Below are 26,971 nucleotides of genomic sequence, written 5' to 3'. Positions count from 1 at the left end.
TGTACTTCAATTATCACCGGATTATACTTCAGTATCACTGAATTATAACAAAGCAACAGACTTCTGGAACTAGCAAGAATAAAAAAAAAATCAAAGCAATCTTTGCTTTCTCTTAACTATAGCCAACTTTTAATTGAAGAAATGAATCATGTTAGCAGCTTATGATGAATATTGAACTTGAACCTAATGTACTTCTAGAAGGGTACTTAGAGGCATAAAATAGGTCTAGTATTCTGTAGTACACTGGAACCCAAGCAGTGTAAACAGATACACTGAACAGAAATAGATTTTGGATTTAAAAGGTCCAAGAAGCTGATTATCTGGTAAACATTTGTGGACAGAGGAAAACTCAGAGCCCCGAATCACTCCACAAAGCTACCCACTCAGTTCTAACTCCGAACTGGACCAAGTAAAGCCACAACCACAGCGGCCCTTTGGGGCCCCGCAGAGCTGCTGACCATACCGGACTCGAGAGCCTGAGCTGCTGTTATGTGAGGAGTGTGGGGCTGCTGGACGCTGCACCCCAGACCAGCCGTGCCTTGGAATCACACCCAGGCCACTGTGAAAGACAACTGGGCCTGTTGGTAAAAAGCTGGCAATTAAAAGAGAAAAATGTTGAAATTAAAGAAAGATGCCAGTGGGGAGGAGCTAGGGATGGGCTGAGGCACAAAGAATAAAATAAGCTCCGTTTTTCACACAGAAGGTGAGGGCCAGAGGCCCTGAGGGTCCTATTACTTTATCATGCCCACAAAAGCCAAAATAATGGCCACAGCTGCCATCCCTCCTGTTCTGGGGGCTAACCAGCGGACACTACTGAACCCACCCTCCCAGGTGGCAGGAACCCCCCGAGCTGATGGAGGTGAGGGCAGCCACTTGAATTATGGTAACTGCAGGGATGACAGCACGTTGGAATACTAATGTGGTCTCTCAAACAATACGAACATAAATGAACAGAAAATACACACAACACACACAGCTGTTTCTGCCGCCTTCTCTCAGCACCAGAAGAGCACTCTTTTCACCATTTCATAATTATTTTGGTATCTCACAATCGCATCCCTCAATACAGTTGAAGGGATTTTTAAACAGAAGGCAAAGATCGACATGTTAAAAAAAAAAAAGGTTTCTTAGTAGAATCATTAAAGAATATACAAAATATGGGCATGCTGACTGGCTGAGAAAAAAGTTGCATTTTTTCCATTCTGGAAGACATGAGCAAACATGTTGGGGCTACGATGAGTTTTATTATTTGGGCCTGAGTAGAAAACAAACTGCAAAGTTAAGGTATACTCTTTCTTGCTACAAAAATAAAGCAATGCTTTGTCCTGTAAAAGACATAAATACATTCTTACTTCCACACTTTGAGCTGCTTTCTTAGCAGATGCAAGCTGAAGGCCTCTTGTAATCTCTCCTCAGTCACCCGGTGGCCTCCAGCATGCACAGCCTGCCTGACCCAGGTGGGGACAAAGTGATGTTCATTTGATGTGGTCAAATTCTATTCCACGTAGGCTGCTGACATACCACCTCCATCATTTGTGTGTGCAAAAAGCCATTTAATTAGTAGTTGTCAAAGGGCATTTTCCTCTATCAGTGTACACAAGGGAAAATTGGCCTGAATCTTTTCATGCTTCTGGTTAGCACCAGAATCAAGAGCAGACAGGTTGCTGGGGAAAGTACGATTTTCATTCCTCTAAACCCCCTCCAACTAGTTTTTTGTCCTTTTCTATTACAAAGCTCAAATCTAATAACTCTATGCTGTTCTCTCTTTTAAAAATCAGAGCGAACCCAAATCAATTCAAAACAGTATTTAAGCTGAAAATTACCTTTACTGCTCCACTCCTTCTATCCCTCCATCTTTGGTCAAAATAAGCAGGCAATTTAAAGGGTGCCTCTGCACGGAGAATTCCGTACAGGCCTTTGTTAAGGGGTAATGCAGCTGTGGTAGCTCCTCTGAGGATCATGAAGAAGGGTAGTGACTCATGGGATTTTCATTTGTTACTTTAGGGATTTTCAACAGGAGCAACAAAATGTTGTTTTAACAAATTAAAATTTTAAGTTTGAAAATTAGTAACAAGAATGCATAGAAAGGGGCAAGTAGAAATTCAAACTGGGTCTCATTCAACAATAATGCAGGCAGTAAATAAGGCTGGTGCTATTTAAAATAAAGTCTGCCCAGCTGCAATTACACTGCAGTTGTGGCATGAAAGGCTGTGAAGGGCTGGGGATTTGATTACTAAGCGAGTTCAAATTACTAAAATCATAGCTTATGTTGGCAAGCCACAGTGGCTCCATACACTAATCCATCTACTTTGACAGTATTTACCCCGTTTCTGGAGCTCCCATTTCTGGCTGAGGACTGCAAATAACAGCAGTGTGGCAGCATGCAGAAATGGGTATTGTAGCAGGACAGCCACAGGTTCTATGTCACTGAGGCAAAAAGACTCAAAACCCAAACTCTATGACGTTTCCCAAAGCGCTGTCTATCTCTTACTCTCAACTTGCCCACGACCTGTAATACTATCTTCAGACTAAAAGGTGAGTCAAACAAGGCTACATGTCATTCTATGCCTTAGGAGTAATTATGTGTTTACCAAGTGAATGCCACCAGATCTAAATGATGAATTCTCTTGGCAGGCTACTCCCTTATTTCATGATAAGAAGAACTTTCAGAGTAGTTTTCATGAAGGGGTGTTTGGAAATGTGTGGGGGCATTTTTGGTTGTCACTATGATAGCAGTCGAGGGCAAATAGTGGCTATCTGAAATAGTGTCACGGGACAAAGATAAACTGCAATAAAGGGCACAGTTTTGCCTCCAGTGCTGACAATGTCCTCATGGAGACTTACTATACCATGATCCACCGGATTATTGGGACAGAGCCCTCTAAGGCCATTTTGTCCAATTCTTAAGGGACAGAATTCACATCACACCATGAGCAAAGTGTAAGTGGCAGCTCAGGTAACCCTGGACCAGGCCTCTTCCTTAACACAATAGTGCTGTTCTATCAAAGGGGCATACCTGGTGTCTTCACTAGAAATGGGAATTTAAAGCATGTGTTCACCGCCGGTCCAAGACCAAAGAGCTAGTGCCAGTGACGAGAGCCAAAACCCAATCAGCTTTCATGTAACACCAGTGCTGAGCAAGGAGCAGAGATGACAGCACGGAGTTAAACTCTGTACCCAGACAATTAAATGTGGGTACAAGGGACAGAAGAAAAAACAAACCTCCTGTAGCATCAGAAATAGTCAGAAACAAGAGAGCCGATTTCAGTTTAACCATGATCTAGAGACCACATAATAGAAAAATACCACTGTCTTCTCAAAGAACTATATGCTGCATTAAGTAAGCCACCACTGATTCACCTAAGCCATGAAGAACTGACAGGGGAATATAAACGTATGCTTATGCATCTTTGATTAATCTCATCTTGCTCAAGTTAATACAACACAGATTCTTTCTCATGTATGATTCGGGGGCACACAGAAGAGCGGCAGGGTAAGAAAAATAAATTTTGACAAAATGTTCACAGAAAAAGAGCTATCACATTCACAACCGAAGTGTTCAGTACATCTCCCTCTCCTAACCCACAATCGAAGAAATAAAATACAGCCCAGGAGTGTACGGTATTAATTTGATTTGAGAGCCAAAAACCAAAATTTTAAACAAATCAAATCAAGACGGGTAATGCCAATAAAAGTGCAGAAAGCAGCAGACTAAAATGATTTTTAAAAAGGTTAGCATTCCTAATAAAATTAAAGCATCATGAGATGTGAAGCACTACCACCAAAATCCTAGCACTATGGAACACTATCTTTTTCCAAATATGGTCAGTTATCAAAACCAGAGCTTTCCATTAAGTCCTGTGAAGGACAGACACCCGCTCGGGGCCAAGAGTGAAATGGCCATTAGCCTCAAGCCCGCAAGTCACCCACGCCCACCAGCCCATGTGCAGTCTACATGGAGGCTGAGGAGATTCTCTGGGGACATGCTTCAGTGTCAGTGAAACTGGCCTACAAGAACTATGAGTACTGAGTAAGGAAATGAAGGAATTAATGCCAGACCTCATGAATGGAAATGGAGCCAAATAAAAGCAGCAACCTTACCCATGTCGTAGTCTTTGTGTTATGGTCAATGAAGAAGGGTCGGCCATTTGGCGCTATCCTCATTTCCCAGCCGGGCGGCAGGAAGCTCTGTGTGACTTTGTGTTGTGGTTTGGGGGAGTTGTAAGGTGATGGCTGTGGGGACTGTGGATTGGAAAGGGTATCTTTCACAGCCCGACGTATGGGTGAATCCTTGGCACCCTAAGGAATAATAACGAGCATTAGAACTCTTACCATGTGCTATTCCACGTGTGTCAAAATGTATCTGGGTATCATGGAATGCTCCTCTTTGGAGGGCAAGAGGGAAGCTCCTAAAAAAACCTGTTTCTGTCATTCATTTACTTTTAAATCAGTCTAACTTGAAGCTTTTCTATTGGTTAAACACACAACGAGATTAAGTATTTGTAACCCCCATCCTTTGATAGCTACTCCATACATAGCAAAAATATTGTCCCTTATTGAGCCTTGGATGGAAATTTTACAGAGGGTAGAGAGAAATGTGCCCCTGCTCTTCATGAGCTCACAGTCTAATGAAGAAAGGATTGACCGTTTTTAAGAGTACAAAAAGAAAAATCTCTTTCAACGGACACAACCACCTGGTATCGCATAGTTGTTACCCTTGACATTTGTTATCAGTTTCAGAGAGATATCATCTGTCCCCACTAATCAGCGTCTTAAACCCAGGGCACAGAGAAACCCAGAGCTGGCTCTAAGACACTGTCAAGTTGAGAACTTCAAACGTTTACTCTCTGACATTTGTGATGTTAAGGAACGGCATTAAAACCACATGAACAGGAGAGAGCGTAAGCAGCTGCCCAGCAATGATTTAGAAATGCAAATTTGCATCAGAAACACATATGCCCATACAATGGAAGACCCTACAGTTGAAAGGAAAAAAATGATCAAAGCAACAGCTATGATTTAAAACTCAGAAAGCACTGATATTTGAAAGAGTTACTAGACAAGTCTAATGAGGAACAGGCAATACAGAGCAAAACACAACAAGAATGGCAAGAGTTCTGAAAAGAGGTGCCCATGTCCAGCACAGGTCACCACGGCCTCAGCCAAATGAGAATCAGAAATCAGGTGAGAGTCCAGAGGTGTGAACTGGGAGGAACAGAGAAGCATGTATAAGGCTGCACAAGGGCACCCCTCCCCGCAAGCACAACGGCCGATGAGAGAGCAAGGCAGCTGCAAAACTGAAGTCCAGGTCACAGAGAAGAGGGAAGGAAGAGGGGCCACAGGGTAGAAGTGACCGGGGCGGGGGGCTGAGGCAGCCTTCTCACCTCCAGGGGGGCAGATAAGGTTACTGTTGGCGAGCTGAGGCTACGAGGCCGGCGGATCTGAGGCTCGATTAGATGGTTGTTACTGTTTGTGGCGGATCCGGATGCACCATCTTCTGCAAGCTATTTTGGAGGCAAAAACAGGTTAGCTTCATAGGAGGATTTCCCTGTGAGTGTGACTGGGAGCGTGGATCCAAACAACAACACAGCCAGGATAAATTAAGAAGCCTGGCCTGTTTATAGCGTGGAGGGAACAATTAAACATAACAACAGGGAAATGGATGGGAAAACACATTCGAAGGAAATAGAAATGAATCACGAGCTCAGCATAAAAAACTAGCCTCAGAATACATGGGGGTTTGGGAGAGAACCTTAACGTCGTAATAGGCTCTTCCTCTGAAAGTACCTTTCATGTCACATTTTAAAAATGCACCTAGGGAATAATAGCTTGATTTGGGGACCAAATTCCCCCTTAGCAGATACAATGCTTAAAGTAATGCGTGTGACAAAAAGTTTCTGAAACGTGGGTTCTTCAGAACAATACGTAACATCAGCAACACTGAGCTCATGCACATTTCGGCTTCTGTTGCCTGATATTTTAAGCTGTATGGCGATGTGCATACCTGCATGATAGGTCGCGTCCAAGTGGTGGTTCGATTGTTATGATTGACATAGTATGTGCGTCCCTTAGCATCTTTTCTTTCTTCCCAGCCTGAAGGGAGGCCCGGCGTGGTATGTACATAGGCCACTGACGGCTGTTTGTGTAAGAAATCATTATTTAATATCTTACATTTGTTTTCTGATCAGTCTAATAAAGTAATGTACACCCAGAGAATTATTTGTTCTAGACAAAGTAACTGAATTCTATTTGTACCAAAAACATCAGTGTCTGGAAAAAGGCAATGGATTTCCAATAGTTTCAAATCTACTGTGAAATGAGCCCTGAACAGTTACAGGGTCCAAAATCTTACAGAACTCAGTCCGAAGGTGCTGGAGCCCTGAATAGAGTCATTGTTAAGATGATCATAAGGAAAGATAAAAATAGGACAGTATTTTAGTTATTAAATTTTACTGTCGAACCATGTAGAGCTTAAAGGTGTTTCAAACTGTCAAATGTTACCATCTATGAAAAGCATGCTCTGAATATGTATTCCTAATCATTGCTGCCATGGGGATGCTGTCCTAACTTATTCCTCCGTTCTTCATCAGCTTAGAGCCCTACCACTTTCAGGGGTAAAAATCAGTCACTTCTCTGGAAGGCCTGCATTCCCACCAGGGCACATAATCAAGAGCACCAACCAGGACATCTCGCCCGGCCCCACTCAGGAAGCCACCTGGCCACCTGAGGTCACAGTTCCAAAGGAACTGTGTGTTGTACCTGCCCCCACCCTCCCATATCTGGCTTTTGTCTCTTTAAAGGGGAAATGAAGCACAGGCAGTTTCTGGGTTCAGGACATGTCCAGTATAGAGTGACTTTATTTGGACAGTCCAGATTAGATTGCAAAAGGATTCCTGACACACTTCTGCTTGTAAGAAGCAGTCTGAGTGGAGAAATATTGGAATAGCGAGGATGTTTCAATGACTCACAGAAGTGATGAGATGGAGGTTTGAGGACAGTGTGTCCCAGGGCCTCCCAGATGAATGAGGCTGCATGTAGGACCTGTGACTGCGAAAGGGCGCTGCTCAGTCTAAGGGTGGAGGGCACAGAAACAAGAAGCCAACTGTGGCTACCAAGGCTCCTGGGGGGAATGGAAAGTAAAGCAGCCACCACCACAAGAAACTCTTAGGTGATGTTCCAACAGGAAGCTGCTTCTTTTGGGTACTGTCTTCCCTAATTAGGACCCTCTGAACTGCCACCTGGAGGTTTACCATGTGTGGTTCTCCCATATGAGGCTGACGATGTAATAAATCCCTTAGCTCATCCCTCCTTTCATGTTCACCACCACCAACAGTGGGTCTTGGCTAAGAGGGGCACAGTCCAAAGGTCCCCTGGTCCCCTGCAGGACTCTGGGCTGGAAAGCACCATTAAGGGTGCTGCCACATAACTGAGGGACCTCAGGTGTTAACAAGGCTCAAATTCTACTTGCAAGCTCAGCAGCACATTCCAGAGAACACTGAAGCCATGAAGCAGCTGCCTCAGTGGTTATTTCTAAAACATGTTTACCACGCAAGGCAAGACTGCTTGTAAGAAAACTTTCTGCTAAAACCGCAACAACAATTTTCTTGGTATTTCTCCAAATCAAGTCCCAAAGGCCCCATAATGGTAATTTCAAGCTGACGACACAGCATCCTAGATCGAGGTGTAGGGACAGAGGAGTGGAAGGTCCATCAACACGGAGGCCTGGTCTTTCCATGAGTATGAAAGACAGATGAGTCCATCCACAGCCAGAGGCTCTCTCCTCCCTCTTCCTCTCACTATGGCACCAGTACAAATGAGCTATTTCTAGGCTACCTCTTATCTGGGCACTACAAAAACTGACTCTGCTGAACTGAGTCAGAACCCAAGTTGTAAGCTAAGTTAGTGGTCAATTCATGTTTTTGGCAAAGTGCATGCTGGGAAGCTCTGACCTACTGTTGCTGACATCACGACCAAATGGAATTTGGTGCACCTCCTCTGTCCTGTCAAGTTATTTTTTGGGAAGGGCAATTAACTATACCTTTAGAAAACTCTGTTCTGGAAACCTTAAGGATAGTTTTATATTTACAAAACCCCTGGGAAGGGTATTTATGAGGGGACTGGTAAATTTAAGCAACTTGGATGTGTCATGGATGATCTCAGAACTGTGAGACTCGCAGCAGAGTATTCCAGCAACCAGGTTACTTTCACAGATCCTGTGAATAGGACCAATCAGTTTATGGAACACAAGGAATACAGCAGAGAACACTGAATCTGATTAAAATGTTCATTCTGCCTTCTGAGAATTGAATTGACAATATGTGATCTAGTTCCATGTATGTGAGATGGTGTTATTACAATGTTTCTTTATAGATTTCTTTCCAAATGACCATGGAGAGCCACCTGTACTGATGCCATTTGTGGCTCAAAATACTGCCTGCCTCTGACTCTCCCCACTTAAGGGAGGGGGCAGGATTCAACTTCTACAGACAAGAGACCACGGATTTAGCCCAGCCCTGGAGCCAAGATCAGTCTTTAGACGCAGGCGCACATCAGCGCCCTGGTGGTATGCGTTCCACACCACCTAGCGAAACAAGTTCATTAAGAGCCAAGTTAAAATCTGCTAGCCAGCTTAATTTAACATTGCATAGCTTTTTATCTCAATACACTACTGTGCTCCACAATGCCAAATCGCCCCTAAACCACAATTCATAGTGGCTCCATTTATTCATTAAAATGAAGAACTCAATTGTGTTTAAACTGTAAAGTTTCAATGTGCTTTTAAGGATGGTAAACAGTTTGGCACTGTCACAGACTCTCCCGAGCTCACTCTAACCCTGCCATACTGTTTTACCTCGGTGTATTTTTAGGGTATACATAGCAAAGACCAAAAAGACCGTGTTCTTCTTCTCACTTTATCTCACTACTTAGCCAGCCATACACCGATGAGTCGTGGTCTCACACAGAGAATCAGGGCTGCTCATTCTACTACAGAAATAAAAGCACTAACATGGGAAGACAGATACGTCAGGATGGTTAATGCAACATGCTGTGCGGTACCAAAAGGGGTGGGTGGGGGCTGAATGCTCATCAGTGTGGGCAAATTATATAAACGGTAGTGTATTCAAACCACGGAACATTTTGTAATTATTAACGTGTCCCAGAGGAATGACCATAAGTGAGTGAAAATACCAAGCAGCTAGGTAATATGCACAAGAGAGCCCATTCCCCATGTGTGCATGTGTGTACATCCACATGCATGTCTGTGAGAGCATACAGAGGAAGGGGTGGGGTGGCTCCTGGCGGCTCAGCACACACAGGAGGGGTGGGAGAAGGTGTAAAAGAGGGAGAAAACACAGTGGGAAATGGAATTAGCATTTGTGACAAGGGATGGCGAGGGTGGAGGAGAGAGAGGCAATGCTCTCAAGCCTATCTGAATTCCTGCCACAGCCATAAAATAAGCTGGCTTGGCGCTGCTGAAAGCTTACTAGGTATGTAGAAAGTATGAGAGCAGGCAAAACATTGAGAAACTACCCACTACCCAGGCCTTAAAAATAAAAGCAAAACCAAATTGTTCTTTTAATTCACTGATGCAGGAGGGGAAGGAGAGGGCAATGCAAGGGCGACACGGACCCACACCGATGGATCACTCTGCCCTGCCAGTGAACTCTCGCCACAGAGCCCAGAACTGTCGTAATTCATCCTGGTACTTAACGTCATCACCTATCACAACACTCCACTCCTAACGGCACCTTCCAAAGCCCATAAAATGCAAAAATGGATGACTGGGGACACTCATTAGCACTGAGTTCTATTAAAATTATTTCATGAAATGATCTCATCTACCTTGCAGCTCTATTCCCACAGAAATTGCTAGTGCACAGTAGGAAATAGGCCCTTTCATTTGGAATTTCTTGAATTCTAGTGGACGCTGAGCCTGGCCCACCCAACACATGACTTTGACATAAATCACTGCAGCTCAGTATCTTAAAATGGCCTGATTTTTGCTGACTGCCAGCTGATTTTCCTGCGTGCAATGCTGAGCATTAAATTCTAAAAATGTAACTAAGTTGTTCCTTTAAATCAACATCCTACAGAAAATCAGCAACTGATTTTAAGGGTATTCTCAAGAAATAAGCAGTTACAACAAACATAACAAAGGTGAAACATTAAGGAAAATTCTTCAAATAGCTACAGGAGCTCAAAGCATAAGCCAAGTTAGCCTGTCTTTATGTATCAAATAGAAAACAGGTAATTAAAACATAATCAAATCCAAGTTACCCACAAACATAAATACTAGGAATTTAAAATAATGACTAACAACAGATACTTGGCCTAGAGAAACACATTTTTCCAGACCTTTTAAACTTAATTACATTCCCTCCTCTCTCTCTCTCCAAACTATATGAACACTGCTTCATGCTCGTGACACAGAAAACCTAACACAGAATTCAAAATGTGGTTTAGGAAATGCACACGAAGTGACTGCCCTGCACACAACCACGAATCCACGCAATTCCCGTGGCTTCCCTTACTTTCTTCCAACCAAAGTATTTTAGCCAAGCCTTCTAACAAACAGGAAAACCTTACCAGGAGTACGAACACAAAGAGGCAAAAATACATTCTAAATGGTCAAATTAAATGCATTCAATCAAAGGTTAACCATGTTCTGAATAAAACTATAAGGACTAAACAATTATTCTGTTTTACCCAGTACCTTTGAACAATGTGACAGAGATTTAAAATGAGAAACACATGCAGCTCTGTAGCACAAAGAAGCCTGATCTTATCCAAAAAAAAAGAGAGTATGTTCACCCTGATGCAAAATAATTAAAACCAGCCCCCAGTTTTGCCATTCATGTCTCATAAAGGGTATCATTACCGTTGGCTCCTCACCACCCGTGACAGTTGATGAACGCGCTCTCCTAGTTGGGGCACTGGGCTGTTAAATAATAATTTATATCAGTGAAATGCACTTAGGGAGACCACCCATTGCTTACTGAATCAGGGATCATTGCTGACACAGCCAGTAAGGAGGTGACATGAATCAGAGTCCCTGAAATCCACCCAGTGCAAATAAAGCTGGGCAAGCACTGATGACCAGAGGTAAAAGAGGAACACCATTGCCCCCTCCCTGAGAAGGCGCAGGCTGCAGCCTTGGTGGGTGTAAATAAACAATGAGTTCACAACCTCAATAATGTGAGATGTCTTAACTGAAAAATAGTGGAGACCACTATGGTTTTGCCCTCACTTTTAAATAATTAGCAGATTCTTAAATTCGCCAAACTAAAAATTTAAGTAAGAGGCCCCTGGTGATCAGTGAGTTCACAGCTTCATATAGGACAAGGAAAGAGGGAGGAATCATCAGTTTCCAGGATGTGGGTCCTTGGGCAAATAAAATCGACACTGATTTTGAAAGGGAGGGAAAGTGCCATTAATTCACCAAGGAAAATCAGAATCATCAGGTTGAGGGGGATTCCCACCAGTCCATCACTGCTCATTGTTCTGTGTTTTTTTGGGGGGTAGAGGGAAAGCCTATATTGAAACTATCTCAGAAAGGATGATCTTGTCAAGCTTCTGATCAACCAGCCAATTCTATGTACACCACAGCTGAATTGACTGTTGATTACTCAGTTGACTAGTGTACTCAACTCATTCTGTAAACAAAAAAGACTAAAACATAGGCAAAAATATCCTTTGAAGTCAAGCGAAGATGTACACGATAGGGAAAACACTGTGATTGTGCAAGAACTGTTAAGGGCAATCTTTTTTCCACCTTCCATTTCAAACATAATAAAGCATTTGTACTAAAAATGATCAAGGATTTGCAGTCATAAAAAAACTTGGCCAGGTCAAATATCAAACTGAACATGCTGAAACCATGTATTATTTTGTCCTCCAGAGGAGAAACAAATTGATAAAAAAAATTATTTTTAATGTGTACACCAAACTTCTCCAAAGGCAGTTCTTCCAATTTGCATTTCATTTTTATTTATGTACTGCATTATTCAACACCCCTTACACTTCAGTATTTGCTGCTCATTATGAAAACTGGAGAATGGTAGCAAATTACAGCCAACCCTTTAGTCAGTAGGGCTGCCTTTAAAGAGAAGGCACAGGGGCTTTGTGGATTATGAGTGTAGGCCATTAGTAATGGAAATATTCATTACACCCAAAAGAGTTGTTCCTGTTCAAAGGGATTCAATATGTTCTTAAGATATAGGTCACCTGAGCATGCTTTAGTGACTAAATGCAGTTTAAAATAAAAAAAAGAAAGGGAATTATTAATGTATGCTTTTAAGTTAAGTAGTTTAAGTCACGTAAGCACATCAGAATTGGTATTAATTTGGGTGGAAAACTAAGGCACTGAGGTTTCAGCCCTGCAGACTTTGCAGGCAGTAACAACTCTATTGGAATGCCACTTGCCTTGGGCAATTTGCGAGGAAATTTTAATGTCTCATTTATGCAGTAAATGGATTTGCACAGGAAAAACTCTTCCTCAGCAGCCCACGATTTTAAAGGAAAGCCAAGAGAGCCGACTAAAGACTGGAAATGAGCGGGGGTTACCGGTGGTAGATGAGCCTGCTCGGCAACCGCGTCGGTGACACTGCAGGACCTCAGCCTCGAGGAGGGCTCTCTCTGCTGAGTGAGGAAAGGACATAACGTGTCAGGAAAACACATGCCTAGAAACGAGTTTCACAGGCTTAAAAAAAATATCACTCCAGCCTATTCACTGCTCTTTGATTTGAGGAGGTAGTCAAGGGAAAGCACCTTTTCAGAGTAATGAGAGCACTCCTTTAAGGAGTCAGGTAGCCTTCCATCTGCATTCCATTTGCAGTCTCAGGCACACTGGAGTTCTGACTGGTCCTTAGATGTAACAGCAAAAACCAGAGGAGGTGGTCACAACAGGAAAGGGGGCTCCACAGGCCCCAGCGACTCTAGTGCTGCTCTAAGAATGGAAGTGAGAGGCTGACAGTTCCTGTATATTCTGCTTTGGGGCGCAACCTCTGGGTAAATTCTAGGGTGATGTGAATACAGGAAGAAATAGTAATACTTGGCTAGTAAACATCTATTGAATATTATAATTTTTGACAAAGAATCAGTTGGGTTCTATGTCCACAAGAACTCAAATACAATTTTGTGCTACTTCTGAAGGGCAGGTATTTATCATTTTAGCTTCTGAATGGAGTTGAGGTGAAGGTAATATAAAAAAAAAATCTTGTGTGTAATGTATACTGTTTGTCTCACTGAATTAATCTATATGGTTAACAAAAAAAAAAAAACACCTAACAGATCCAATCAGAATAGCAGGTCACACACAGAAAAGCCAGGGGTCTAATCAGCATCTCCTCCACTGGATGAGTCTAGCATTTGCTCATGTCTAATATTTTGCAAATGGGATAAAGCCAAAGCCAAAGAAAGACTGTGGCAGTGCTGGGGGCTGTTAATGTCTTTCCACAATGGTTAGCATGGAGGATTCATTCTTTAGTAACTAAAGTTTATGCTACTGTCGCTGAATGTAGAGTGACTCTGACAAGCAAATGTGGAGAAGCCCATATTCTTCTTTTTCCTAGGCACTCTTATTTAATGGCTGAACCAGACTCAATACAAACTTAAATAATGACAACACTTGCACTTGGATCTGAAAGATATGTTACACACCTTAAATAACCTAATGCAGGAGCTCCCTATGCAAGTAATTAGAGATGCTAACTCAACACTGATGCTGAAGGAAATTGTGATTTTTTCACTTGATGGACTAAAGATGTAAAATTGCTATGGTTCTTGCAGGACTCACTTCTTTTTACAGGATTTAAATATAAGGCGTTACTACATGTGTTGCTTCCATAGGAACAGTTTTACTAATTCAAATATCCCACATATGCAAACTTTTTTTCCTGCCCTTTTAGTACTAAATTTTCACCTCACTGGCAATTCTCTTTCTGAAACACACTCATAGAATTTTGATACAAAACCACATTTACTGAGTAATCAAGCAACTCATACACTATGGGCCAATGGTGCCTTTTTAAACGAAAACACTGTAATTGAAGGAGAAACGATTTTGTGGCTGCTTACTCTCTCTTACCCTCTATGCAGTCCTGCTAGCCATTACATTTGATAGGGTTGTAATAACAGCTATTTTTCCAAGACGCCACTTTTGGTGGAGTGACTACCATCATTTACTATGGTACATCTTTAAGTTCAAGTTCTTGAGAAACATTAAGACTGCATTTATTCTCAATTTTATACACAAGCAGGAATTTTGAATGGGCTTTTTCTGCACAGTTTTGTACTGTCAAATGCGGACATCTTCATGCTGATTCTACTACTTCTCATTGAGGCTTAGCCCCATCTGAAGCTTCTAGAAAGTTTCCCTGATAGTTTGAAACCCAAGCTCAAATGCTACCCTGATGTGTCATAATTTCACAACCTTTCTCAAGGATTCATTTTCTGGGACTTAGGAGATGTCTTCTATCTCCCATTCTAACCTGGTTTTGCATGGGTCACACATCATGGCTTCACCTGTGAAATGAGAATGATAAAGTCTGCAGAGTATGACTTAAGAGCCCCATGCCTCTTAGGTCCCAGTGTGAAATACCACCTTTGTGATGAAGGAACTATTTATGAGCCTTTGGCTGGGAAAATAAACTGTACAAGGTTAAAGCTGATAATTATAGAAGTCATGAACTCTTACTCTCTCGAGTTCTTTATAAATCAAAAATTCTCACCTGCTCAGGCTAATCATGGTGTAGTCCTGCCTCTCTCAGGGAAGGAGGCACTTTGGAAAATGTCAGTTTATGTGGGAGCTGGAAGACCCTTGGGTCATTATTTGCATACCACATTCTCTTAAAGCAACAAAAAATGATAAAATACTTGCTCCACTTGGCATTCAAATGAACTGTCACTTACAATCAAAGAACTGAACTGCTCCCCGTTGGAGTCTGGAGTGATCTGAAGCCTTCTACTGAGCTCCTCGGAGAGTTCCTGGGGGCTGGTCCGGGACACTGGGGAGGCGGGTGGTGGGGGCAGCGCCAGACTGAGGGAGTCCCCAGTGATACTCAATTCTTCTGAAATGGTCTCCCAAGGCTATTAAGGAATAAGACGTAGGGTTTAATATGAGGACCGAGGGATGCTCTTGTCCTCTTCCCGACAGGAACCATTATGATAACTGTAATTAGCATTTACTGAGCACTTTGGAGGCACACAGTATTCTCCATAACTATGTAAGGAAGATATGGCTACTACCCTAATTAATAGTTCAGGAAACTGAGCCAAAGAGAGTAACCTGCCAAAGGTGAAAGGCCTTGGATAGGACAGGGCCAGGACTTCAACTGAAGAAGCCTGGTCCCAGGCACTGAGCCCTTTATCACTTTACAATACCATCTCTCTGAGCATTGACTTACTTTTAGGACTTCTTACAATATGCATGGGTTAAAAAATATTCTCAGGAATTCATTCATGATTTTCATGAATTTTCTTCTATTCTAACTGCTGAAGATTCAGTGAAAACAGCAGAGATGCTCTTAAGTTATAAATGAACATTGGTATGAAGAAACTTTTACTGGATTTATTATGGAATCATTAATTTTGCTTTTCCAGTTGTGACCACTGGAACAATTTATGAATGACCTTCATAACACAAGGCCTAAAGAGAATGGATTTCTAATCCATGAAGCTATGGTAATTGCTAATTTGTTGTTCAATAAGTAATCTTTTTCCCCAATAATTAATAATGAACAGTTAAGAAGAAAATTAGAAACATTTGTAAAGCCACCCAGATTTGTATTTTCTTGGTAATAAATCACTTCAATGATGTCAAAAGTACTCAATAAAAAATTGTATTTGATACCTAAACAAGTTAATAGGGCTCATTCAATTGCTTGAACATGATAACCCTGTTGCCACTTGATATATGGTTAGACAGTGTGGGGAGAAATATATTCCAAAGTGAAAATATGTTAAGATTTCCACACTAAAATTAATGTCATTCCCTTTTGTAGTAACACAGATACATGGTTTCATCAAACATGGCTTTTATAAGGACTTTCTCAATAAATATCCTAATGGACATCAACTATTTCTGAGACCGTAATCTTTACGTTTTAGACAGCATTCATCGAGAAAACGAGGACATAGATCAGCCTGAGGACATGGAAAAGAAGAGGTGCAGGGTGTGGAGGTGATGAGCGTGTGGTACCTCGGGGCCGTCTCCGCCCTCGCTGGGCTCGGGCTCCAGGTCTTCGCTGATGTGCCTGCGGGAGCGGAAACGCCGGTGCGCAGCCTCCTGGTTGATCTGCCTGATGTTACTGTCTGATTCGGAGGACACATCCCTGGGAGCGCCGATGCGGGGACATGAGACAGGAGAACCGATATTGGTAACTGGCCCTTCACCAATGGCCCAACCAAGCTCACCGAGGGTGATGCGCGGATGTCACACACACAGTGACAATTAGCTGGCCATTAAATACGGGAATTCTTTCACTATACTTTGCCTACAGTTCAAGGTTCATTTCCATCAAGCACAGTGTTGAAATGCATCAGTATTTTGAGCACCTTTCCCTCATATACTGCAAAATGTACTTTAGTATTGAAGGAAGAAGAGAAATCAAAGTCTCCATTCATTTGTTCCAGTGCCACATCAGGCCTCTCGGAGGAGAGGTGACAGGTAAGCTCGCACTTGCTGCCAGGGAGCGGCGACCCATCTAGGAGTCTGGCAATCACAAGGCAGCACCATCTGGTCATTAACAATTGACCAAAGAACAGAAATAGCACAAACTCAAGGCTGGGATCCGGAGGGAAGTGCTCATGACCCAGTGTGAACTTTGCCGGCTGCTGTGGATCTGCTGTCTCAGAATCATGACACTGCAATTCTGCCCATGAAAGTACTTTGAAGAGTTCACAGAAACATGAGGCAGTTAAACTAGGATTTGAAGGATACTGCAACTTAACACACTTTTTTTTCCCATCATGTAACTCTCTTAAATTTGAAAGCATCAATTCAACCTTGAAAACTTTTACAATAAATTACAGGGAATCATTCTTGGCGAGAAATACTACTTGAGTTTTTTAGAGTAGAAGTTTTAGATGTTAAAGTGTTTTTTAGAGAAAACTCTTATAGAATCGTTCAATACGATGCCAAATTTAGTTAATAAAAATGATGCTGCACGTTATTACATTTCAAAATATTTGAAAACATTATTTCGGACTAATTGAAATAGAGTATTAATCAAGGGCTCTCATTATGATGCTTCCTAAAACAAAGGTGTTAAAATGTTCTTATAGTTTCAAACTAACTTATACCATATCCCAATAAAGAACCTTTTACACCTGATACGTAACTAGTTTGGAATAAGCAAACTATTGCAATTAGCAACACTGTATGCAAATAAATACGTGACTCTACCACCAGTTTCAGATTATTTTCAACAAACATCTTCACATCATTAACTTTACTAGTAAATGGGGGTAGTCCGAAAGTTAGCTTCCTTTTAACCCACATTAAAACGATAATTCCTTATTATTAAAATCTGAATTAATGAAGTCTTACTGTATATCTGTTTACCCAATACACTAACTCTTAAATTCTAACAGAAATATATATCTTGCATATTTTATAGCTCTATTAAACTATAACAAAACTAAAAAGATCACATTAAATCTAGATACCTTCAGGAAAACGGACACAATAGTGGCCCATAGGGGAAAATAATTAAAATAAAAGGACACACAGGCATAGTAATCACATTTCTGAAACCACCAAAACAGATGATGAAAAATGATACTCTGTTGGATATGGTAGAAAATGTAATACTGTATTTGTGATTTTATGTCACTGCAGCCACTTTTATATGACATTCAATTCTTAAGATGTAATGATGATAAAAATTGTAAGTTATTATAGAACAGAAAAAATCTTAGAAGGAAAATGATCAGAATATCTTTATGAAATATATAAAATACTTCAGTAGTATCTAAGGAGGCAAAGAAAAATTTACATTATCTTCCTGTACTTTATTAGAGATGAAAGCAATTTCACTTTATGTTGACTGGCCTTACATTTTATATGTTAGTTTCACCAAAATTTTGAATCTTCACTTGAAATATTAGTTGTTATTTATTCAGTCAATACCAAGTGACTAATGTTTGCATGCTATGTGCCAGGTCCTAATACATACTTAAGTTGTTACAGGCACTTCTGAGAGGTTGAGAAATACAGGTTTTAATATTGCAATATCTGTATTTTTACTTCTCAGAAATACATAAGAATCCACTAGTCTGAAAGGACTTTTTGTTTTAAAAGGGGTGTTTAAAAAATTAATTATGCCAATCTTCCTTAACCAGCATGCTCAAATAATTAGTAATCACTGTGAACCAGAAACAACTAAATAGTCTAAAGAAGCAAAATACTCCGATTCTGAAATTCCAATCAGGGGCTTTTATGATCTTTAGTGATAAAACGAAAATGTTCACATAAGGTATGTCTTTTGCCACTGAATGAGAGTTAATGAAATTGACTAGAAGTTTAAACACTCATGGCAAGATGAACATTTAAAAATATCTGAGATGAACAGCATCTTACTACACTGATGGACAGTGACTGTGAAGGGGTATGTGGGGGGGACTTGGTGAAGGGGGGAGCCTAATAGACATAATGTTCTTCATGTAACTGTAGATTAATAATACCAAAAAAAATAGCTATTAAAAAATATATCTGAGATGACAAAACAAAAATACTTTTATTAGAGGCAGGGAAAAAAATCAGAGCTGGCTATTTCTGTTTTCTTCAGTCATTATTAAGTTCATGTACATATGTTTCATTTGACCTTGATGGGAAATATATAGATGTATAAAAATTAGAAAAACCATACATTTATCAAGTTCAGTGCCAATTACGATGAGTGTGTCGGGTCACTGACACTCACTAGTGACTGTGAAGATCTGAGTTAACTGTATGGTAAAATTATGGCTAAGGTAGGCAGTGTTAGAAAAAGGCAATAAAGAGTTAAAATAAGTGAGTTTAAAAAGTTCATCTTCTTTTCTTGTTTTAATACAATTCTTTCACCATCTTTTTAAAATTGTGGTTTTTATAGTAAAAAATTTACACTTCTCATTTAAATGGGTGAGGACAAATCTGAAATCAGGACTGTTGTAAAAGGCACTCCCACACCTGAGAGGCCTGGGGAAGCCTTCTACGGCACTACCTTCCATTCTACAGCTCTGTATCGAGGCCTTGACAGTTCACTAAACTACATGCATAGAATCACTTCCAGAAATGATTCATTTGTAGTCATTCACTCAGTTAAAAGGTATTTTGCTGAACTCCTACTTTGTGCCAGAAACTAGGGGTCAATTTGTGGATAAAAAAACAGTCTCTGCTCAAACAGGCACTTGGAGTGTTTCGGGCTCTGTGCCATTACGGGGCAGCAAAAGGCTTTCACGGAGAGCTGAGCAGAGCAGGTCCAGTTCTCCTTGAGGCAGGCACAGCAGGGCGCCATATACAGGTGTCTTCCCAGAAGGGGAAGGGCACATTCTAGTTTTGTTTTGGATTTCTTTTGGGGAGGGGGCCTGGGGGAGGAGGGAGGGTTAACATCCTGGGAGCCAAGGAAGAAGAGAAAGTAATCAGAAAGCAGGTGTGCATGATCCAGGCCCTCGGTGCACCGTACGTTTAGGACTAGGGGTGGTAAGTCTGGCAAAAGACAGGATGGAGAAGGACCCTGTAAGAACAGCCTGAGTGTCAATGAGATGTCAAAGAAGATTTTTCAAGGGATTGAAATTTGGAATAAACAGTGTAAGAAATGAAGAGTCCCCAGGATAGTCTTAATTCTTTGCTACCACATGGAAATCACTTCACTATATGATTTCCTCAGATACAGCCTTTTGAAAAAGACATTGTAATATCAATTTTTCCTCAGAGTGCTGCAATATTCTATGAAAAGTAAATTATGAAGAAAATTCTCTCTGAATTAAGACAATACTTTAAAAAACAATTCTGGAAGGCTTGAGGGCTTCTGGCCAAGCCCCAAAAAGTTAAGGAGAAAGAACCTCAAAGCCTCAAACAGTTCAGACAGGATGAAGAGGTTATTGCGGACGGACTCTTTCCTTATCTAACTTCTCTCTTGCTTTCTAGAGGCCTTGCACTCCTCAAGCTCTGCTGACGTCCTTCCTGGTCCAGCTTCTCCTGGCACTAACGCCTCACCAATTGGCACTGACTTCTCCGGAAAATACATGTGAACCTGAACTTGGATTAAGAACCGTATTTTCCCATGTTGCTTCTAGACTACTGATGAGCCTGCATTTATCCAAATGAATCTTTTGTTTTGGTTTCATTGCCACCAAAGGGTAGTACATTTAAAAAGAGTGAAGTGCTTTCTAATGAACTCCCTCAGTTTCACAACTTTGTGAGGTAGAGAAAGTAGCAATTACCCCCATTTGTCCCCCATAGGCTTTAATCTGCATGATAATCTTTAGCGTAGGTGAACATTCTTCCACGTATGCATCGGCTATTAGTATTTCTTCCTTCTGCTGAGCTGCCTTTCTGGTCACTTTCCTACAGAGATCACATGACACTCTGTCTCTACTGAGCTGTTTCCTACAATGTTCAGCCAAGGCAGATAATGGCGCTTTGCGTAAGATGTTGCTACCAAGATTCTTCTGATCATTCCAGGTACCCAAGCCCAAGGTGGGTCTAATTGTTTTTTACAAATAGCTAGAGTAGTCAAATGGCTTATAATAGTGTTAACAGTTATGATCGTTAATCAAAAGGAAAAGGAAAACAAATAAATATTAAAAGAATCAACTAAACCGTTTCCATTTATAGTTCTACACGGGAAAAAATTGCAACAAAGAAGCGTTTCTCATTTGGACATTTGGATAGTTACACTGTCCTGGGAACAATGGATGTCCATGCTGGGCAGTCCAAAGCTGACTGAGGACAGCTGACAGGGGAGAACCCACTGGGAGGCTTAGGAAGGATTCATTGCTACAGATTCTGCACACTTTCAAACACAACCTAAACCACCTTCTTGGCCACCTTCCTCACCACAGTCCACATCTTTGCAATTTCTGAGGACAAACAGGTTACAGACACCACCATTCATCACACTGCTAGTAACCTGCATAAAAACCATCATGAGGGAATTTCTGAGTCTGGGTTAAAGAGATTTATCTCACCTAATATTTGTGCTTTTATTATACAATTATGCAATTATATAATTTACTGATAATTACACCTTGTCTTGGCTGCTAGGAAGCTCATGTTCCTAGGATAATTTCTCCTTTTTCTTTTAATACTTTGTTTTTGCCTTTTAGTGTATATTAATAGCCTTAGATCTTACTGTATACTATGATTTAAAAACAAGCTGCTTCAAATCCTTTTTTTATACTAGCTGAGGTTTTACCAGTGTTTATTTTCTATCATCAAACCAAAAATTGCCATGTGAACAAAACAGTAATCAATTCACTGCATCCCTGAGGCTGGTGAGGGATTAGAATAAACATTAATTAGTAATTCTGAGTGTGCCACCCTCCCGTATGTTTCTAATTCTATCAAGGGGGTGAAATATAAATTCCCAAAAAGGAAAAAAATGGCTTTGAGAGAGTTTCCAAATCAAATAACTAAAAGGAATAAAAATCCAAAAGCTTCAAGAGAAGATAGAATAGCCGATTTGTCTGCTGTTTTCCGCTCTGGGTTAGTGAGGAGACGCAGCTGAAGAAGAGGGAAGTGATATCATCACCGAACATGCGACAGATCTAGGAAACATCGCCTCTGCTTTATATTTCATGATCTACCTAAGGACATCCAAAATAAATTAGTTCATATTTAAAACAGGAGAACATGATACAAAGGGAAGAGCTTCTTAGTTATGATGCATAGATCCTGACGGGTTCCCAGGCTCCGACTGAATGAAGAGGAATCCTACACAACCATATGCTGATACTGACATGAGATTTACTTCCCAACCTTGTCCCGGCTGCCAAGCTGCTCCATTCAGACCCACCACAGGGCATGAGGTGGTTCTCCTGACCATTGCACGGTACTCACATTAAGCTCGGACGGTGCCACTGAGTGGTGCGGTTGTTGTGGTTGACGTAGTAAGTCCGACCTAAATTGTCCACTTTTTCTTCCCAGCCGGGAGGCAGAGGAGGGGGAGGAAGCTCCTCCTGGTGCTGAGAAGCCGAGTCATTCGAGTCGACAACCTCCCACCCGTGCTGTGGGGTAAGATCAAATGGGAGACGGTGAGGAGGGTTCTCCAGCTGTGAGGGAAGGACAACCAGTGAGCTCTGTGTCCTTCCTCCTCGCTCCTGGGCACTCTCCATGTGCCACATTTGGAGAAATTCCCAAAAAGGGCAGAAAATCAATTCTAGAAGAGCCTCAACAAAATTCTGAACAATGGCCAGTTAATTGTGCTGCCTTCTAAGGTGACTGGATTACAGAGCAGCACAGATTTAGACGTGGACAGTCTCTTATACTGCTTAAGTCACATTATACTCTTTTCTTATTTCATGTTTGTTGTTTTGACCGGAAGGACCCCAGGGCTGTAGAGAGCCAGGCCAATGACGTGGGTCATGCTACGCTGGCATCTTCTCATCACCTTCACAAGGGGAAAGGGAGCTGCTGAGGTGAGCTGCACTGCATGGGTGCGCTGGCAGAGACCATGGCACGAGTGACCTCGAGGCCCGGGGCTCTACCTCCCCCAGGAGGATGGCACCAATGCCAGCTTTGGGAGGAAGTGAAGCTCCCGCTCCACACGGAGCACAATCATGGGTGCCAGTAGCAGCCTGGGAACCACCACTTCCAGGGAGGTGCTCCCCATTGTTGCTGCCACAGACACGGGCTCCATGGTACCAGAGCTAAAGTCACATTTTTGCAACACATATTTTAGGCATTAAGTATTCCTTCCTAACATCCCCTAGCAAAATCACTGGAAAATTAAGTAATTCACTGGTTACTGCAGATGGAAGGCTAGAGGAGTGTAAAAAATTCCTTGGATTTGAGATAAAAATCTGTTGATACGCTCATGAAATCTTAACATTCATAACCGTCTGCCACCCACCTCACTCCTCCTCACATATACACACAGATGAAAGCTCCCAAGTGAAATCCTGCCTGGAAATATGGCCTCTTGGTCTCAGGGGGTTCTGTTAATTTGCCTGTAACACACTATTCATGTATCACGTATACGCAACAGCTGCAAACAGATGTGCTAACAGGCCACAGAGAGGCTTTGCTTCACGGCCATTTTCAGAACAACATGAGAATCTAACAGAAGAGTCCCGTCTGCAGAGTGTTGAGAAGGTACAACAGGACCCACAGTAGAGGTATGTGCCTAGAAGTTACAAGGCAGCCATGTCAGGAGGGAAAAAAATGAAAAGTTCCCCGGACAGCTGATTCCAAACAGGCGTTTGCAGAGGAGCGCCTTCCTAACGCATGTCATCACGGGGGCAAGTGTGGTAATAAACTGGGAAAAGACTTCCTCAGCCACTTACCACTCTGAAGCGATTCCAAGGGCTAAAAGGAATTTACAAAGAGCTGAAGGTCCAAAAAATCAACTAAATATGTGAGAAAAATGTCATATAATGGTGGGGTTATTAATAGAATATGGGTATAACATTTTATAAAGAGAAACCTCTTCAATTATTAGTGTTGGAACAGAAAATGAAAAGTTCATCTTTTTTACTAAAACCAAGCACATTGGTAGATGATTAAAGACAGATTCACGGACACACTTTTTTCCACACATAAGCTTTATAAACCTTTATGTCCCTAAGTTATAAAGCCTTAAAGTAAAATATTAATAGGATCTTAGCCAAGGAATACAGACTGAAGCTCTGCTGCTTACCTCCAGGTCATCCCTCTGCTCACTGTTTTCTTCATCTTGACCTCCATTTTTGGGCATATAGGCCATTTTCAATCGCAAAAATCCCTTGACTCGAGATTTATGACTGCATAATGGAAGAAAACCGGTTATAAAGGATACGACTTGGTTGCATCTTTCATATTTATGTTGACTTTTTAAAAAGATGAAACCGGTAAAGGAGCTAAAATCTTCTTCAGAGAAAACCAACAGCCAAAGCATAAAAGACACCTGCACCCTAAGCCTCACCTTCTAGGTCTGAGGAGAAAATCCTTAAAGGTATAGGGTCGCTCCATGGTTGGATCTTCTGTCTACAGGAAAAAAAATTAAGTTTCAATAACTCCTGATAGTTTTGTATTTTAGATACACCAAAATGAATTACAGAGAATACATGTTCGTGGTCTAGAACACAGGAATGGTGAAAATGAGCTGGTTCCTCCACTTGTACTTGACACACAACTCTGTAAGGTCACAGAACTTTAGGTACCCAAGATCCACTAGATGTCACTATCAACACTCAGTTTTAGGAGGCAGCTCCAGCCTCAGACAAATGACAAAATTATAGTCGTCACTGCCAAGTGTAATTTCTAAGTGCAGGGAGCTGGCCTCAATCTCATGCTGCTGATTAGCTTCGGAGAACCAGTGGTCACTGGTGCCCTCCAAATAAAGGCCCCTGTGATTCAAGGAACCTAAAGATGGAGTTTAACATGAAAATAAGAGAGATCTAATCTGGGAAGGCAATGTTATTTTATTTTTAACATTAAACATCATGTCATCAGCCTAACTGAAAGATTATCTTTTCCACCATCAGCCTTTGGCTGGTGCTTATTTCATGAAGCTATGAATATTAGTGCAATATTTATTCATTTTTAAAAGAAATCAGGGCTCATATTGTGCAAAATCAGTTGGTCAAAGCAGGAAATTGGAAAAATGAATGTTACTATTTCATTAATTTAAAAATACTGTATATAGTAAAACTTCAAATACCTAGATTCTTTAATTCTATTTAAAACATTACCTTTGTAACAGAGACAAACCACAATACAATTTCTTGTATCAGACGGGCGTGTATGTTTGTGTGTGTGTGCTGTGTGTTTGTGTATGTGTTTGTGTGGTAGGTGGTATGTGTGTGAGGGGTGTGTGTGTGTATGCATGCGCACTTGAAACATTATGTTTTATGCCACTCCCTGCTTTACATTTTTAATGGCTTCCTACTCTGCCTATAACAAACTGAAAATTCTTTCTTGTGGCCTACAAGGTCAAACACATCTTGCTCTTAGTCACCTATAACCTCAGTGTGAACCTGCCTCTCATTCACCCCTTACTCCGGCCATCCCGGCCTCATCCGCCCTGCATCACATCTGATGCTACCTTACAGGTCCTGATGGAGGGCCCTGGCCATCTCCATTTTTCTATCCAGGTCTGAGATCGCAGGCCACACCCTCAGACATGGCATCCTAATCACCACCATCTGCCTACCACCCACTATCACAGATCCTGTCCCATCTCCCCTCTTTCTACTAGCTGAAATTACCTTGCTCATTTCTTTATTTACTAGTTTATCATCCATCACTTCTAGAATGCAAGCTCATGAGATCAGACTTGGACTCGCTCACCACTGTAATCTTCATATGCCAAGAACACTGAATGGCACACAGCTGCACTTGTACAAGTAGCTAATTAATTCATCTGATCTACAGTAAACTACCAAGGCCATGAGCATTCACCATTACTGAACAAAGTCAGTTATATTCTCTAGATAGTTATCACTAAGGTAGTAAAGCATTTTGGAAATGAAAAAAAAAGTTTGCCAATAAACATCACTTACAATAAAAAAACATATTAATCACGAGTACTACTGCTGGCATTTCTTCCCTTTTTCATTTATTCAACCAACAAATAATTTTAGAATTCTCATGTGAAAGGCATGTGACTACACCACGGTACTTCTCCTTGGGCTGTGACTGTTTAGGAGGGGCCGTTGTATCTGAGGCACAACAAATTCATGGACACGCAGAGGCTCCATGAGACTTGGGGCGGAGGGAGGAGACGCTGACTTGAGGATCAAAACCGTTGTCAGGGGTGCAGTCCAAACCGAGATGATAGGCAAGATTGGGTAGTTGGAGAATTGGGAGGAAGCGCGATTCAAGCTGAGGAATCCCACAGCATGAGCACGGCTACAGGGTCATTCGCAGGCGTGGGGGATCTAGTGGCAGCCGAGAGCGCAGAGGACAGGCGACAGAAAACCAGGGCTTAGAGGGACTCTGAAAATCAAACTGTCAGATGCTCCATAGTTTAAAAGGCAAACACCCCACAGATCAAGAGGCAGATCTCCGAGGCCTGTGCCCTGGTGTTGTCACTCACAAAGCTACACTACACAGCCAAGGGCAAGGTCCTCACTAATCCGTGCCTCGGTGGCCTCATCTATAAAGTGGGGTAGCAACAGGACCTTACTCCAAGCTGCTGTGGAGATTAAACCAGTCAGCTGGCTTGGTGTAAAGTCCTTATAATAGTTCACACTTAACAAACATGGGCCATTATTATCATTATATTTTCTACATTTTCATGTCACTGTGAGTCTTGCTGACTCAATGCTTGGCAATAAAAGGCAGGGCATTAAAAAATGAAAATTCACCTTCATGGAAATTCTCTATAGAGTGAAAATGATGGTGATCTTGTGGATAACTACAGGATTCTTCATAACATCATTCCTGCTCCTACTTCATCTTATTCCCTGAACTAAAGCCCAGTGCAGAGACTCTCAGGAGAGCACTGAGAGTGCTCCTGGTACAAAGCCATCTCTGAGACTGACGTTAACAGTACCGGCCCAAATGGATGCTGCTGCCTCCTGCGCCAGGTTATTGAGCATTCAAGTGAAAACTTCTGAATACTGTGTGCTGTCATCTTAGAAAGATTAGTTCCTTTCAGAACTGCAGGTACCATGACATACAGTGAAAGAAATAACTTTGTGGTCAAATGGAAGAGAACACAGCCATACCAAGACCTGGACATAATCACCAAAAGTACCTGTGCCTTAGACTAAGCCCCCTGCCCCTCCAGCCCCTGGACCAGCACTGCCAGGAACCTGATCACCGCGCAAGTCACTTCCCTCTCCA

General features: G+C 41.7%; 1 protein-coding gene across 14 annotated transcripts in view; it reads right to left on the bottom strand.

The window, feature by feature from the left end:
- Positions 1–26,971, bottom strand: part of NEDD4L (NEDD4 like E3 ubiquitin protein ligase) — a 308,396-nt gene that overhangs the window by 41,334 nt on the left and 240,091 nt on the right. For 7 of the 14 annotated variants that reach the window (XM_073213140.1, XM_073213141.1, XM_073213144.1 and 4 more), the window contains 10 exons: positions 24,105–24,166; positions 23,841–23,943; positions 22,043–22,209; positions 16,199–16,331; positions 14,911–15,087; positions 12,565–12,639; positions 10,880–10,939; positions 6,005–6,136; positions 5,385–5,504; positions 4,102–4,299 (listed from right to left, as the gene is read on the bottom strand). In XM_073213140.1, the coding sequence (XP_073069241.1) occupies positions 4,102–4,299; positions 5,385–5,504; positions 6,005–6,136; positions 10,880–10,939; positions 12,565–12,639; positions 14,911–15,087; positions 16,199–16,331; positions 22,043–22,209; positions 23,841–23,943; positions 24,105–24,166 (1,227 nt within the window). The remainder of the gene's footprint in view (positions 1–4,101; positions 4,300–5,384; positions 5,505–6,004; positions 6,137–10,879; positions 10,940–12,564; positions 12,640–14,910; positions 15,088–16,198; positions 16,332–22,042; positions 22,210–23,840; positions 23,944–24,104; positions 24,167–26,971) is intronic. The other 7 variants (XM_073213142.1, XM_073213135.1, XM_073213137.1 and 4 more) reach the window with 4 other exon arrangements.

The sequence above is a fragment of the Manis javanica genome, chromosome 9 (assembly GCF_040802235.1).
Source record: "Manis javanica isolate MJ-LG chromosome 9, MJ_LKY, whole genome shotgun sequence".
Taxonomy (NCBI): domain Eukaryota; kingdom Metazoa; phylum Chordata; class Mammalia; order Pholidota; family Manidae; genus Manis; species Manis javanica.
Note: the sequence above shows the minus strand (reverse complement) of the source record. Positions and strands in the feature narration are given on the sequence as shown.